The 16747-nt window shown below is 35.5% G+C and overlaps 1 protein-coding gene across 19 annotated transcripts in view; it reads right to left on the bottom strand.

Annotated features, from left to right (window-relative positions):
- TCERG1 (transcription elongation regulator 1) overlaps positions 1 to 16747 on the bottom strand; it is a 77632-nt gene that overhangs the window by 46560 nt on the left and 14325 nt on the right. For 7 of the 19 annotated variants that reach the window (XM_077137328.1, XM_077137326.1, XM_077137327.1 and 4 more), the window contains 4 exons: positions 12088 to 12313; positions 8181 to 8333; positions 6700 to 7123; positions 2235 to 2477 (listed from right to left, as the gene is read on the bottom strand). In XM_077137328.1, coding sequence (XP_076993443.1) covers positions 2235 to 2477; positions 6700 to 7123; positions 8181 to 8333; positions 12088 to 12313 — 1046 coding nt within the window. Of the gene's footprint in view, positions 1 to 2234; positions 2478 to 6699; positions 7124 to 8180; positions 8334 to 12087; positions 12317 to 14561; positions 15105 to 16747 lie in introns of those variants that run through there. The other 12 variants (XR_013166241.1, XM_077137341.1, XM_077137324.1 and 9 more) reach the window with 4 other exon arrangements.

Genomic DNA, 16747 nt, shown 5'->3' with positions numbered 1-16747 from the left:
TTCTTCTACTCTTGTGTTATTTGACTTCCGTTCCTTAGTCATCCTCACTAGTCAGATAACACTATTTCAAAGACCTTAAGACACTGAAATGTATTACATCAAAATCCCTCCTTTTCACCTTACTGACAAGCTGAAATGAAGAAAAGTCAAAGAAAGAGAGATGTGGTTGGATTTCATCATCCATGAAATCAAAGATTTCGGGAAGGAGAAAAACAATTGTTTTCTTTTCTCATTAAAGCACCTTAGAAGACTGAATGAATTAAAAGAAAAATTAGAAAAAGAATATTACTATGAAAGATGCCCTAACATATAAACAAATATTAATATCAAAGATGTTTCTATGCTACCACTAGCTTCCTCTTCAAAGAATCTTGGTATCTTTGAAAAAATTTTATAGATTATTTCATTCAAGTTCTCTGCCAACTAATCTACAAAATGTCATTAGGGGCTGCGATTTATTAAATGCCTTTTTCTGCCAAACAACTCACACGTACCACCTACTTTGGTGATTAAAATGGTCACCACCATCAGCTCTAAAATTTTAATGATGGGGTGAGGGTCAGGGAAGATCATGACATCAAAATGCAAGTATAAATGAAGGGATTTAATTGCGACAAAGTTCTACCTTCTATAGAAAAGAATTCCACTACTCTGCCTTTCACCCACTGGACCTGTAAGAAACTCTAAAGCAAAACCGAAGTCCTTTCAGATAACAACGAATGTTATCAAGCTACCTGTCTTCTCTCTATAGAATTAACAACCCTAATTCCTTCAGATCACTCATTCCTTGACCCTAAACTAGACCATCATTGAACAAGAGGTTATGTCAAGTATCAAGCTATCATCCATTTAATAGCTCAATTTCCTCAAAAAATTATACGAAAATGGGTAAATTATCCAACTGCTTGTATTAAATTTAATTTAGAAAAGGGATAACTTGTCTAGTATTAGAGAAAACACTTCTGTTTTTTCCCTTACTTTTAAATGACTGAATTTCTTATATATCATATATTGCACTTTAATGATCTAATACTACATCAACAATGTATAAAATGTTTTTCTAGCCAAAAAACCATACTCATTCTTGAAATTTTTGGTTTCCTTCTTGGCAACATACAATAACTGAAACTGTCCTTTCTTAAAAGGTCAGGGAAAAAAAGACAACTAGAGCAGCAGTAATGCTTAATTAACATGTATGCAAATCTAAGAAACAGCTGTATAACAGCTCTGTTCTTAAAAAGAAACTGGTAAGACTAAGTAGCAATGATAAATAGTGGAAGAAATGTGAAACTGGGAGACAGGAGCTTTAGGCTTATTAATTTTTGCTACAAACTAGCCCTGTGACCTTCCCTACTCTGAGGTATCAATATTTTCATATGTAACACAGGAAAATGGACCATGGATCAAAGATCCTTAGGAGCAATAAAATTTATTCAAATTAAACTGTTTGACAGCAGCAAATGCAATCAAACTAGGAAGCTCAACACTATAGCTGTTTAATCCCTACTGCAGGAATAATTCTCTTCTGCAATGTTTTAGTTCTTAATCTAGTCTTAATGATTTCCCCTAAGACAATAAACAAATAAATTCACCATAATTACTTTAACTTTTAATTGGTACATGTTAGATTTTCCTTCACAAAGGAACTTTCTGGTTTCTGTTTTATATGAACTTTTTTATAGTTCAGTAACTCACACTTTCTTCCCAGTATAACGGTTGTTAAGAGCTTGGTATCTGGATCTAGACCCAGGCTCAAATCCCAGCACCATCACTAAGTGACCTTGCGTGATAAATTTAACTGTCTGTGTACCTACCTCATAAGATGTTTGTGAAAATTAAATGAGTTAATACATATAAAGTGTTTAGAACAGTGCACAGTATATAAATCATTCACCTTGAGCTATTATGACTTATTTCTCTACTCCATGGACTCAATCCCATAAAAATATTGCATTTAGAACATATTACACGAGATAATCACTTCAAATTCATTAAGGCCATTATCCAAAATAAGTGTAGTTTTAAATGTGGCTCTAATTTTAAGACATGTAAACAACAACAACAAAAAAGGACAGTTACCAAAACTTAAGAGAAAATATTGCAGTTAGCCATGAATCTTTCAAAAATATTTCAAACAAGTAGATTCAAGGCAAATTTCAAATGCAACAGACACATGAGAACAAACTGACAATATGGAAAACAGCTGGGAAGGTTATTATAAACTGTTGGTTTACCTGGAAGTGGAATTGGCATGCCAGGAAGGGGAACACGAAATGGAGGTACCATTACTGGTGGAAAAGCAGGTATTGCTGCTGCTGGTTGAGGTACTGAATGAGGAACAGCAGGAGGTAACGTCTGGGGGTGCGGCTGGGGAACGGTTTGCACAGGTGTGGCTGTAGGAGCAGGAGTTGAAACACTAACTGTAGGTGTGGCAACTGAAACAGCAGAACTTGGGGTCTGATCTTGTGTTGTGGGTGCTGATAAAAGATAAAACAAAAGCATGTATCATTCCTTTATAAGGCAAATTACTATAATCACTCATTCATTCACTCATTCATTCAATAAGTATTTAAGGGCCCAGTCCATACACTGCCAAGAAATTCGTAAAAAGGTCTATCATCAAGAAGCCTGAAAATAGTCAGTTAAATAAAATATATAAAAATAGCAAATAAAAATTCCAAGTGAAATGGAATAAATATACAGGAGTATAAATCAAGGTCTAAAGACCATTTCCAACTATGTGGCTGGGGGGATGAGAAAATTTTATACTGGATAATGGGCCTTGAAAGATTAGGATTTCAACATGAAAATGAGGGAAGAGAATGGAGCAAGTCCAACTAAAAAGGCAAAGATAGAGAACACCATCAAATTGTTTAAGAAACAGAGGACAAGCAGTCAACTACTCAACCAGTCAACACTGGACAAGCAATCAACAAGTCAACCAATCAACAATGGGTTTACCAACACACCCAGTGAGTTATGGGTGGAAGGGTAGGCCAGAGACAGAGCAGAAGGTTTTGACACAAGCTAAGGAGTCTACACATCACTAGGTAGGTAAAGGGGAAAAATTATATAAACACAGAGAAAATTATGTAGAAGTATATACAAAAATATATATTAACAGTACCTCTGTGTATGACTATCACCTTTTAGTGTATATGCTTCATTACAGCTTGAATTTTTTATAAGAGTACATTCCATGTGTTATTTAAATGATTACATGAATGTAAAAAATGGGGGGGGGGGGGCAAAGACTGAAGGTTTCTGTATGGAAGAGTAATCAGTACTTATCATGAAACCTGGTAGGCAGAAAAGGAAGAAATAGGAAAAGCAATTACAATACCATGAGAATTGTCCAAGTAAAGAGATACAGAGAGAAAAGCATGCAAATAACTAATGACCAACTGGATATGAATGAATAGAGTGAAAAAAACCCCAGGTTTCTTTAATTATTTCAAAATACAAAGTTAAAAAACAAAACTTAGGCTTCCTATACGAGACCAGGAGAACGTGAAATTCAGAATAATGTGGGTTCTGTTAATATAATTCCAAATATCAAAAACAAAATGCTGCATTCCTTGTAGTCACATTTTAAATCAAACTGTGACCAAAAGAAAAAAAAAATCAGTATTCCATACTTTTTTTTAAAGTTTCAGTTCTCTAATATTACTATATTTTATTATTTATTCATAAGCCATCTTGTTCCAAAAAATAATTCGATTTGATAATTCACTTCATCCTTTTCTTGATGTGAAAAAAATGAAATGCCAAAGTCTACCTGTACTGGACTGAAATGAATTTATCAAATGAAATGAAATAAGAACAGTGCCTTTTCAAATCATTATGACAATTTAATTCTAAGGGGAACCACACTGTTTAATACAAACCACCCAATAATCAAACTGTCAACAAAAATCTGCCAGTATCTGCACTTTTTTTTTCCCCAGCTGTTAATAATGAAAAACTCACATAGGCTGGAAAGATGTGAGCAATTTCATACTTGTTAATAAGGGACTCACCTTGGCTAAATAGACAGCAGGGCCAAACAAGTATCTTCAGGGGCCCAGGAATGAATTGTTGGTCTAGCATAGACCTAGCCTTAGGGTACAGTATCATATTAATATAATTTTATAACAGTGTGAAAAATACAAATCACATGCAACATTTGCCCAGTCCCATACATATATCATTTAGCATTTGCAATCCACTGCAATGACTGGAAATATATCTAGTTATTCTTCCAAACTTTCCTGAGAAACAGGATTTCAACATCATTTTTCACAAACTTGCTCAACTTGAATTAAATACAAATATCCTTAATTTTTGTCCCATTTACCCACAGATCTATACTGTAATTCACTGAATTACATTTGTTTATGTAAGATATAATTACAAATTATGATCCAAAGTATTATAGTCAGAAAAATGAATTACAAAGGCATCAAATTTCAGGTGGAATGGAGCGCCAATGGAGAAGCAAAAAGTATTTACTCAACTCATTCCTCATACTTGCCAACTCAGAATTTTCTGAATTTGATTAGTGGCCATGAGTCATGAAAGAATTAAATGGGAAACTGGGAAAAAGACAGTGGAATTTAGTGAGTAAATTGTTACAAACTCTATTTACTGAAATAAGCACTAAACTCCAAAGATACTACTAATCCACCCACAGATCTTAAGAAAGACAAGCAGCTATATAACAGCTGGAAATATATTAAGACTAGTATGACAACAATTTATAATACTGAATCAAGTGAAATAACAATGTACATCAGAAAAACTGAAAAAGACATCAAAACTGGTGTTTAAAAGCAGTAAAAAGAACATGAACATGACTATTATTTTATTCTTAGACTAAAGGCCTCTCAATGACTGGAGGATAGTGTAAAAATAGTAATCAGGATTTCTGAATAGGATACAGTTGACAAAGATAGCTAGCTGTGCTTATTCATACCATTCTGACAGAGAAATGGATAAAGAACTTGGCTATCCACCATTCCTTAAAACAAAATGAAGCATTACTATTCCTCCTTCCTAAGAAGGAAGGAAACAAAATATAAGCAAGGAACAGCATCCATGGAGAACTGGGTTGCTTTTATTAAACCCCTTCTCCCATCACTGCCACAGGTACTTCAGGAAAAGTGGCAATTTTCAGCCTTGTCACACAGGTTTTGGAAGCAATAAGCCTATATAAAAGGGCAGAGACCCTTAACCACTTAGCTATAATCACTTCCATATCAAAATTCACTTTAACTACAAAAGAAAACCAAACTGTAAAGCATTATTTGCATTTAGTATATTTTACTATTTAGTACATTTTCCAAAAATATATAGAAACTTAAGAAAAAAACTTATATTATTACATGAACCTTACTTCTTCAGTTATTTCTTCTATCAATAAAATGAATTCAAATCTGAGACTACTATGAATCCATTTCTCTCACACACATACTTCTCAAAGAACCGTACGTAACATACATCTACAGACCAACACAAATTGTCTAGCTCCCTGAAGCTACCAAAACAAAGAAACAAAAAACCCGCCCTAACTCAAACCTTTTTATCCTTATCTATTATCCAGGTAGTACAACAATCCAAATTATAATCACTCCCAAGGATAACGATGTTAGGACCAGTATCATAACAAATGAGCAAGTCAATGAAATCATTTAAATAATTTTAGGCTTGGTCTCAGCCTATAGAATAAATAATGATTCATATATACAAAAAAAGGAATAAGCAAAAAAGTAGGAGTAACATACTAATGGCAATCTTTTGAGCAAACTAATAGGTGTTCTCTCTTTAACCCTGAAATCTGCTCTTAGCTCTCATTCAACCTTCTGGCGTCTATGACTTTATATCTGAAAATTCTCTTGCCTTTCTGTTTGTTTCTTTCTTAACTTCCAATTACTGAATACCACTCTAGGTCCTACTCAGCTCTAAAAAGGATTACCAAAAAGTTCCTAGTCATTCTCCCTGATTTCAACACAACCCACAAAACTAATACCATAAAGAATCTTTCAAACTTCTGCTTTTATCCAGGCTCCCTAATGCCTGCTTTACCAATCTGCCTGGTTCTAGTCTCACTCTTATTTAAGCTATTAACCAATAAAAACCCTCTTGCCTTAGAAGTTTGCTAGCAAGTCTATACACTAAATTCTTTCTCATTTGATCTTTTTTACATGCTCTTTCCCCTTCCAAAAAGACCTCTCCTCACTTGTTGGCTTATTCAACTCCTACTCTATATCCTTCATAATTAATGTCAATTCCCATGCAGCCCACCTCCTTATCTTCCTTTCTTGAATTCTTGAATATCTTTTCTCTTCACTGTATAATTCTGCACACTATCCTCTAATTGCTTCACTTGTATTATCCTTGCCTCCTCAGTTAGAAATACTGGAAGTGCTTTAAGGTATAAGTCTTATATTTATTTTGTAAATCCCACAGTACCTAAGCATTACGTTAGGTCAAGTAAATTGTTAATTATATACTCCCTAGTTTAGTTTCATGAACTGCAAATACTTTCCTCTACTAATATAAATTTCTATTCTTCTCAAACTCAAGTCTTAAGTGTCAAAAATGTTATCTTACGTAACATCAAAGATAACACCAAAAACACAAGAAATCACTGAAGAATGGAGTTCCTATTTGTTCATTTCTCTAGCCCCTAAGTAAAAACACAAGCTGGCTGGTACTCACTTGATACTGTCTGTGAAACTGAAGTGGCGGTCGTTGTAGTAGAAGTGGTAGAGGATGGGGTGGATGATGAAGTTGAAGTGGATACTGCAGGTGCTGAGCTACTGGTCGTAGGGGTGGAAGGTCCTACTGCTTGTGCTTGTACTTGCACTTGGGCTTGGGCTTGGGCCTGGGCCTGAGCCTGTGCCTGAGCTTGGGCCTGGGCCTGGGCCTGGGCCTGGGCCTGGGCCTGTGCTTGAGCCTGTGCCTGAGCCTGGGCCTGGGCTTGGGCCTGGGCCTGGGCTTGGGCTTGGGCCTGGGCCTGGGCCTGGGCCTGAACCTGCGCCTGGGCTGCAAGCATAGGTGTCAATTCTGACTGCTGAATAACCTTAACTCCATCTGGCTTGGTCCAAGCAGATTCACGTGTCCGAGCATTATAATAATAAACCTACAGAGGAAGCAAAGTCATTGATATTACAGAATGTCATTATCAATAAACAATAAGACAACCTATATTTTATCCTAAAAAGCATGCTTAAAAATAAAAAACTAGAAAAGAGACAATATATCAGAATTAGCTATTCATATATTATGGGACTACTCGTAAATTTTACCTCCTTTTTCTAATTTCCTAAAATGAATATATGATACTTTGAACACACACAAAAGGAAAACCAACGTTACATTTTGTACAGAAAACATTTAACATTACAGGCTTGACAATTTCAATCCTTAGGAAAGGCCTGCTTACAAAGGTGGCCCTTGGCTGGTGTCTAGGAACTTGGCTTTTGGGAGTTATCACCATTTCCTAACTGATAAGAATGACTCACTATGCCTACTGATGCAAACAATGCAGTTTATGCTGAACACATGCTTTTCTTTGGAGACCCTAGAATTTCCAGGGGACCACTGCTTTCCAGTGGGTCCCTTGTGACCAGCCCTCAACTCCTAGGCTCAGGAGCTTCCCTGGAAGACAATACTTGGAAACTTGTGCCCGGTTTCCTCTACTTCACATGAGCCTTTTTCCCTTGCTAATTCTGCTTTATATCCTTTCATTATGATGATTCTTAAGCCACTGAGTATGACTGACCATATGCTGACTCCTGTGAATTCTCCTAACGAGTCACCAAAACTAGTGGTGGTCTTGGAGACTCCAACACACATTTAAAATACATAATTCCATAATCACAGGTAAATGTATGTTATCACTCCAGGCATCCTTATGTCATTACAAAAATCCAATAATCCAGTCAACTTTTCTTGGAGACCCACTCTATCCCTAGCTACTACAGGCTCAATCTTTTTTGAATTAGAAAAGTTGTGGGTTTACAGAACAATCTGCATAAAATACAGGATTCCCATATACTATCCTATTAGTAACATCTTGTTACATGCTCAATCTTAATTGGCAAGGATATTGTTATTTGTCTCAACTTGCCAGCACTCTAAATTTATTCTTCTTGTCACCAAGGAGATAACAACTTAAAATGTATTTTATAATTTACCTTCCCATCAGGAGTTTTATTTTCAACCCATATCTCCTCAGTAGGAGGCAGTGCTGGAGTACCAGGAGCAGTCACTGGAGGCATTCCTGGTGGAAACATCATACCTGGAGGAGGAGGCATGGTTCCCATGGGTGGAGGCATGAAAGGTGGTCTCTGTTAATTAATAAGAACAAGTAATGATCATTTGTATTTATCTTTTTCCCTTCAAAATTTTACTGAATTCTACCCAAAAGTAAAGCACTATAAGAGAAACTAGTTTTATAGTCTATACAAACACATTCGTGTAGGTTGTGTAAACAAACATTTTATGTAACAAAAATGATTACTAAACTGACTAGAAAGAAATACATCAAAATACTAACAATATTTACATGAAAATACTAACAGTAGCTATCACTGGGTTACACTATTATGAGTGAGTTTTGCTTTCTTTTATGCTTTACCTGCATTTTTCATACACCTCACATATATTACTTTTAAAAGAAAAGACTGATTTTTATATCTTTTTGAAGACTTAACAAACCAATATTCAAAAATATTAAGGTGTATTTTAGTCCACTAAAAAGGTTTACCATAACAGACAGAACTTTAGCATCATACAAATCACAGTAACAGACACAATCTTTTGATTTTGAAAGTCTTGGCCCAAGGAAAGGACACTAACACCAGACACAACAGTTTCCATGGTTCACCAATAAGAGGTACCAACCTCTTATTTTGAAGGAATTTGGCTTTCAAAAAGAGGTCTGGCCTTTGTGCTAGTTCCTAGAAGGGTAACTTCTATATCCTTGGAACTACCCAATAGAAGAGTCTGTGTTATTCACGATGGGTCTAGAAACATATCAGATACTTCATATGTTAACAAGACGACAGGATGATGAATCCAGCTACCCCTGTCTTCTGGTAGGGGCTAGCCACACCAGAAAGACCAATCATGTGATTGAGGGGTGGGGTTTTAAGTCATGTCCTCTAGCCAGACATCCAGAAAGGGAGAGAGGCCGGAGATAGAATTCAATGCAATGATTCCACCAATCATGCCTACATGATGAATGGACACTCAAAACTCAGGTGAGCTCCCACAACCGATAAAGACACATCTTGCGGGAGGATGATGCATTTTCATTTCATATGGAGGTGATATGGAAGCTTGTGTCTGAGATCCTCCTAGATCTCAACCTTATATGCCTCATTGTTTGGCTTCTTATTTTATCCTTTTACTATAATAAAACTATAATCAATTAGGCATGGACCTTTCAGTAAGTTCTGGGAATCATTCCAGCAAATTACTGAACCTGAGAAGGTAATGAAAACTCAATTTGCAGCTGGTTGGTCAGTGTGGGTGTCCTGCACTTCCAACCTTGTGATTGGTGTCTGAAGTTATCAAACTTCTTCAATTACTTCAATAATGATTTGGAGAGCCTGGCCTAACTCTGAGTAGCTAGCCAGAATTGAATTGAGTTGTCTTTGGAAATGTTTGAAGTAAGTTACTGAACTTTTAATACATCAACAAGAGAAACATTATTTTATAAGAAAATATCAAAAACCAAAAAAGAAAACTTGGATATACTTAACCCTTTTCTCTTTTCTTATAAGAAAAAAAAGTATTAGTTAGGAAAATATTCACCATCTGTTTTTAATATAGTAACATAGCTCAAACATATGAACATCAATAACTTTTAAAGATATACTAAAATAATATGCATGTTACTTTCAGTGGGAATTTTTAATTTCCCAGAGCCATTATCAATTTAATCCAATCTCTGATACAGCCTTCACTGTCATTTTTCAACGACTGCTGACACAAGATCCTGAACCAAACAACTCAACTGTAGTCGCTGTACCTTACTAAAGCAAAAAAAAATGATATTTTAAAAACAGATTTTGAACAGGGATTAAAGAGATTTTCTCTATAGTCTACAAGTAACATAAAAATTCAATTATCTAAAGTACCTTACTCTTGATAATGGAATTAACACTGTTAATAATGTAAACTAGAATTTATTTTCTTAAAAAATGTTTTCTTCCCCATATTTTAATCTTTTTAAATTCAGTTTCTTTAAGCATCAGCACACTGATTCATGTTCTATAAAATATCTAACCCCAAATGTCTCGTGCAGCATTAGGTAGAATACACTTGTATTTAATGTAAAACTACACAAACTATCCATTAAGAACAAATGCATCACAACATTAGAAAGTATCTCATTACAATACTTGATATATTTCAATTAACATTACACTAGCCCACTTCATGTTATAGTACTTTGCAACATTTTAATAGCTGCACTTTATAACTCTTAAATGATACAAATTAGAACAGATTCACATATAACAAGTCATATCAGTCAGTAGATCAAAAAGCTATTTCTTATTCTAATCTTGAAGAAAATCAAAAACAATTTTAAACAATTTGTCTAAAGGGAGGGGGAAGAGATGTATTACTAAGAAGGCAATAAAATTACTACGTGTTAAGACCTTTTGTCTCAAGTGTGAAGGGCAGACAGATTCCAGAGTCAAGAGGTTATCCTGGAGGTTATTCTTTCACATTGAGTAGATATCACCTTGTTATTCAAGATGTAAGGGAGAGGCTGGAGGGAACTGCATGAAAATGTAGAGCTGTGTTCCAGTAGCCATGTTTCTTGAAGATGACTGAATAATGATATAGCTTTCACAATGTGACTGTGTGATTGTGAAAACCTTGTGTCTGATGCTCCTTTTATCTACCTTGTCATCAGACGAGTAGAATATATGGAATAAAAATAAATAATAGGGGGAACAAATGTTAAAATAAATTTAGTTTGAAATGCTAGTGATCAGTGAAAGCGAGGGGTAAGGTGTATGGTAGGTATATATTTTTTTTCTGTTTTCGTTTTATTTTTCTATTGTCTTTTTATTTCTTTTTCTGAATGGATGCAAACGTTCTAAAAAATGAACATGCAACTAAGTGATGATATTGTGAATTACTGATTATCCATGTTAATTTTTATTTCATTTGTTAATTTTTTAAAAAACATAAAAAAAAGAACTTTCGTCTCTTCCATAAACACAACTCTATTTAAACAGTTCACATCACTAAATAATACAGCATATCATTATCTTTCTGTATTTTCAGTAGAATTAATTCTTGACTACCTAAGCTAATGGAAGGGATATTTATTTGGTTTCAGAATTGCACTGACTAGATAAACTAAGAAAATTTAGATACATAAAAAAACAAGCAAACAAAAAACGCAATCTCAAAAGCAGACATTTTAAAGTTGATACCTTCATGATCTCATTTCGGGCTATAAGTGACTCTAGATACACTAGAGAGGGAGATATGCCTCAGATTAAAACACCAGGGAAGTTTCTACTTAAAGAATCCCATACTAAATATTTTTCTAAAGTAGCAGACTAATGCATTTTTTCTACTTTTTATTTTTTCAGGAGGTGGGGGCAGGGGATGACAAATATTGCGCTTAAAAATGTGTTTTTTGTCAGTTTCCAGGTTCTATCCTAAGCATCATTTTGGGGGAGAAGAGTTACTCAGGACAATATATACATATATATTTATGTTTACTGACAACATACATCATTAAAAATAATTTTCTCATCCTATCTTAAGATTTCAAACATTATTTCCCATAAAGATGACAAAGAAAAATTCTCAAAGATTAAAGTAAGTAAAAATCACCCTACTCAACAGTAGTTTTATATGTATATTTCTCTACCACCATCTAAATGCCTGTTCTGAATTTCTATACTAATTACCACTACTACTGCTTTAGGAGCAATACATTCATATACAGGTGTTCCCTTTGGCTCCCATTGTCTTATAAATTGGAATTACTTCAGAACACGGTTTCTAAGGCAAAACCCCTATTGATGCTGATGCCAGCAAAGAAATGACAACCTGTACATTCTTTACCTGAAGGTGTGGAGGGCCCATAGGTGGAGGAATCCCTCCTGGAGGAGGCATTGGCGGCATATTAGGATCAAAAGGAGGACGTCCAAAGGGGGGCCGAGGTGGTGGAGGAGGGCCTCGCATCATACCAAAAGGTGGAGGAGGTCGCATTAGAGGTGGTGGGCCTCGCATGACTGCATTTGGTGGGGGAGCGGGACCTCGGAACCTCAAGGCCTGCTGCTGAGCCATCCTGCTTGGGAAAACAATGAATATTTTTTATTTCGCAAAATTTTAAGAATGTAACTACTGATCTCTAAAATGAATTTAGAAGGCCCTTAACAGCAAGTGGAGTGGGAAGTCATCATTTTGTAACCATCATGGTAAAAACTGGATCTGTAAGAATGAGCAATGGATGCTAAATCTAGTTTGATGAGGAGGATATTTGGATGGTCTTAAAGTGTTTCACCTATACTGCTTTTTAGTTTCTAGGGAGGAGGAAACACCTTTCATTGGGTGATTAAAATTAGTTATCATCTAAGAAAGACAGATGGACATCAGGTGCCTGAAAGGGACAAAGTATCACCTATACAATACTGTAGTCAAGAACATAAAACCTAACAGTGGTGAAACACAAACACAAAATGAGGAATAGTCTATTTAAGATAAAAGAAGGGAGAAAAATGTCAACGCCATAAAAGACAAAGGCAGGTTGTGGAAACATTCCAGAACAAAGAAGGCTAAAGAGACATGACAACTTAGACTGACTCATAAACTGGAGGGAGGAAATGCTATAAAGGATATTAGATCAACTGACAATATGGAATATATTTATTAGAAAAGTACTGTATCAATGTAAATTTATAAAGGTGATAATTGTGTTGTGGTTAAGTAAGGGAATACATCTATTCTTAGAAAACATAGGCTTAATTATTTAGGAGTAAAGAGCCATAGTATACGTATCTTCCCTCAAAAGGTTCAGTGACAGCATTTGTGCAAAAGATAGCACAAAAGGTAAAATGTTAATTAATAAGTATACTATCTGTATCTTTGAAACTTTTTAACGTTTGAAATTCCTTCTAATCACAAAGTCCTTAAAGGTAGAAAGGAGCTTAAGCCATCACTAGTATTCTCTATCCAAAGAGAAAACTTCCCTTCCACTGCAGCCACGTCACTACTCCTTCCAACTAAATATCCTAGTAGTTTATTTTGCCCCTAGAATTTAAGTAGAAGTAATATCACATCAGATGGCATAATACTGTCTATGATTTATCTCCAACAACCATCAGTTATTCAAACATTTATTAACCCTTAAAAGAGCATACTATAGGCTAAGCAATTATCTAAGTCTTTTCAAATATTAACTTAATCATCATAACAATCCTGTAAGACAGAAACTATAATCAAACTCGTTTTACAGATGAGGAAACTAAGGCACAGAGAAGTAATTTGCTCCAGGTCATACAGCTAGTTCATTTACAACCTTTTTGGAAAAAAAGCCACTTTCATGAACAGAAATGCAAAAAAAATTTCACAATACAAATACAAATACATTACATTTGGAAATACAAATGTAATATATTTCTCTGGAGGTACACTATCTAAGCATGCATTCCCTTACACTGGGGAAGCAAAACTGCAAATACTTTAGTGGGTGGGTAGGGAATGGAAAGATGCAATCCTTTGGCCTACGGATATACATAACAAGTAAATTATTTAGTAGACTGAGTCAGGACGCATAGGTTTCAGTAAAGACCCTGCCAAATATCTAGTGATTTTATAAGTTACCCCACCCTTGAAGGCTGATTTCCTTATCTGTCATAGTTGGTTCAATTTAGAATTTAGATCTGAATTAGAATCCAACTGGGATTCAAATGCATGCAAATGATTCCAACAGCAAATCAGGCTTTCTCTATGTAAATCCTTTGTGAGTGGAATTCTGTCTGTCCTGTTCACACCTGCATCCCCAGCATACAGTTAGGCCTGCACATGGTAGGTGCTCAACAAATACTTGTTGAGTGAACTAATGAATTTCTAGGTGATACTGAACCTAAGCTACCTTACAAGTAGGGTATACAGAATCGTATTATTTCTACTATAATCTGCCAGTCAGTTCACTGAGCACCTATCATACATGCTTCCCAGTAGCTATTATAAATCTCTGCATTTTACATGAAGTCTACATCTCTATCCCCAAGAAAGGATTAACAATTACATTCTTTACCCTAGAATACTAGGACTCTAAATAAATCTACTATACCAAGTGTATTTAACCAAACGTACAAATGATCCTATGCTCCAAAGATTCTAGTAAGTTAAAAATAGTGACTGCAAAAAAGGGTATTGACACTATCAGAATAATCACAGGGTCTTTTTCAAATTGTATGCATCCCCAAGAGATATACTGCCACTGTTACTGAAGGAATGCCTTAATCTTTGAGGGAGAAAAAAAGTTAATCACCAAGGATAGTCACTGTTTCAGCCTTGAGTTGATAATGTACCTTAATCTTAGATTCCTTTTTGGTCTGTCTCTGGCTTTGCAAAAAAATCTGTATGATCTCTTCGAAATTTCATGCTTCCTGGTTATAGCTTGAAGTAAGGGTTTGGAATCTAGAATCACGAAAGTCAAATCAGAGCTCTGTCATTTGATGTCAGGCTAGTCACATAATTTCTGAGTCTCAGTTTCCTCAGATGTTAAACAGTGGGGAATAGAAATTAAACCTATCTCATCATGTCTGTTCAATGAGATGATCCTTGAGAATCACTTAGGATGGTACCTGGTATAGTTTTACTCTCCTCACAAAATCTAGCAGTGATTTACCTGTAAAAAGCTCTTCATTGCTAACTTTACTTGATGGTTTTCAAGTCTGCCACTAAAATGGTGACAAAAATGCACATAATTCCCTCGAACAGCCTAAAGCTGCCATTTCCTATTGCCAGTTACATTTCACATATGTGCAGATCTCTTTATATACACTCCATCCTCACAACAACCTAACCAGAACCTGCAGCGAAGATTAAATAAGTTAATAAAGTACTTGGAACAGTGCTTAGCACATCAGTACTAAGTATTAACTATTGCTGCTACTATTGTTGCCATAGCACTCGTGCAGTAATAGTACTAACCAAGTATTAAAAAGTATTAATAGCAGTAATAATGTAAGATATTATTATTACTACTATAATTATTATTGGGCCCCATATGAGCTGGCCCTCATTGACTTCTCTACAGCCTTCTTTTTGATCAAAATACTTCATTCCTCCTTTAAGCCTCTGAATGTGCTGTTCCCTCTGCCTTGGCATCCTCTTTCCCAGATCTTCACCATGTTTGACTTCTCATTAATTAGCCTCAGTTCAAAGGTCACTTCAAATTCCTTCCCCATCCCTAGCCTCCCAGTCTCTCTCTGGCTCCTCATCCAATTTGAATGTTCAACTATGATAAACAGTATGACAAAAATACCTCACTTTTTTGTTTACCTGTGTATTGTCTATCTCTACCCACTAGTATACTTCTGCACCCCAGAATGGTAGGCACTTAAATATATATACAATACACACACACCAGCATGGCTGTACGGTTATGTGGACATCATCTGCACTAATTCTTTTAATCCTCACGACAACTCAAGGTAAATTTAGCACTATTTTTACAGAAGAAACTATAGCACAGAAAAACAACTTACGGTTGTTAATGAAATAACACCACCAGGGTATTCTTATTCCCATTCTGCAACTGAGATTTAGACAAAGCATCTTGCCACAAATCATCCTGGGCAAAGGACCTATACAAATATGACTCTAAAAATTATTCTAGCTATACCCTACCCTCAACCATAAAGAGATGGCTGGCATTTGGATCTCCTAATCCATCCATTGTAGGTAATATCATTTTGTTTTGAAAAACAAAAGCCATTTTCACGAACAGAAATGCAAAACCATTTTCGCAAGACCATGGAAATACAAATGTAATATATTTCTGTGGAGGTACTCTATCTAAATATGCATTCCCTCCATTGAGGAGGCAAAATTGCAAATGAATAGAAAAATATTACCCTCTAGCCTACAGATACACATAGCAAGTAAATTACATAGCAGACTGAGTGAGGACACAGGTTTTAGTCCAGACCCTGCCAAATACCTAGCGATTTGCCTAAGTCACTTCATATTCGCAGGCTCATTTCTTCATTTGTTGTAGTTGGTTCAGTTTAGAATTTAGATCAGTCTTAATTGGAATGGAAGTTCCTTGAGGAGAAGAGCTCTCTTTGCCAGCACCTAGGTCAGTAACTGTTACACGCCATACAATATACATTGGCTCAATAAGTGAATTCTCTAAATCTTCTACTTTCGTTTATTCACCATGTCTACTCAACTCCTTACTCGCCAGGTACTGTGACAGACACACCATGAAACACATTCAGGACACAAACCCGAAAAGTAAGTCCCAATTTCTGCCATGGAAGAGGACATATGAACAGCTAATTTCTCCTCAATCATGAGAAATGCTACAATAGGTCTATACCATATGCTCTGGAAACACTTCTAATCCAAGAGACTAAGGTATACAACATTTGCAATAAAACACTTCATTTAAAATTCTATTCAATTCAGTTTTGCAATATATATGAGAGACTAGCTAAGTGACATTCTTTAAATTATCAGAAACAGAATTAAACCTTCCATTGTTAAT

The sequence above is a fragment of the Tamandua tetradactyla genome, chromosome 20 (assembly GCF_023851605.1).
Source record: "Tamandua tetradactyla isolate mTamTet1 chromosome 20, mTamTet1.pri, whole genome shotgun sequence".
Lineage (NCBI taxonomy): Eukaryota > Metazoa > Chordata > Mammalia > Pilosa > Myrmecophagidae > Tamandua > Tamandua tetradactyla.
The sequence above is the reverse complement of the archived record's forward strand: the minus strand, read 5'-3'. Positions and strand labels throughout refer to the sequence as shown.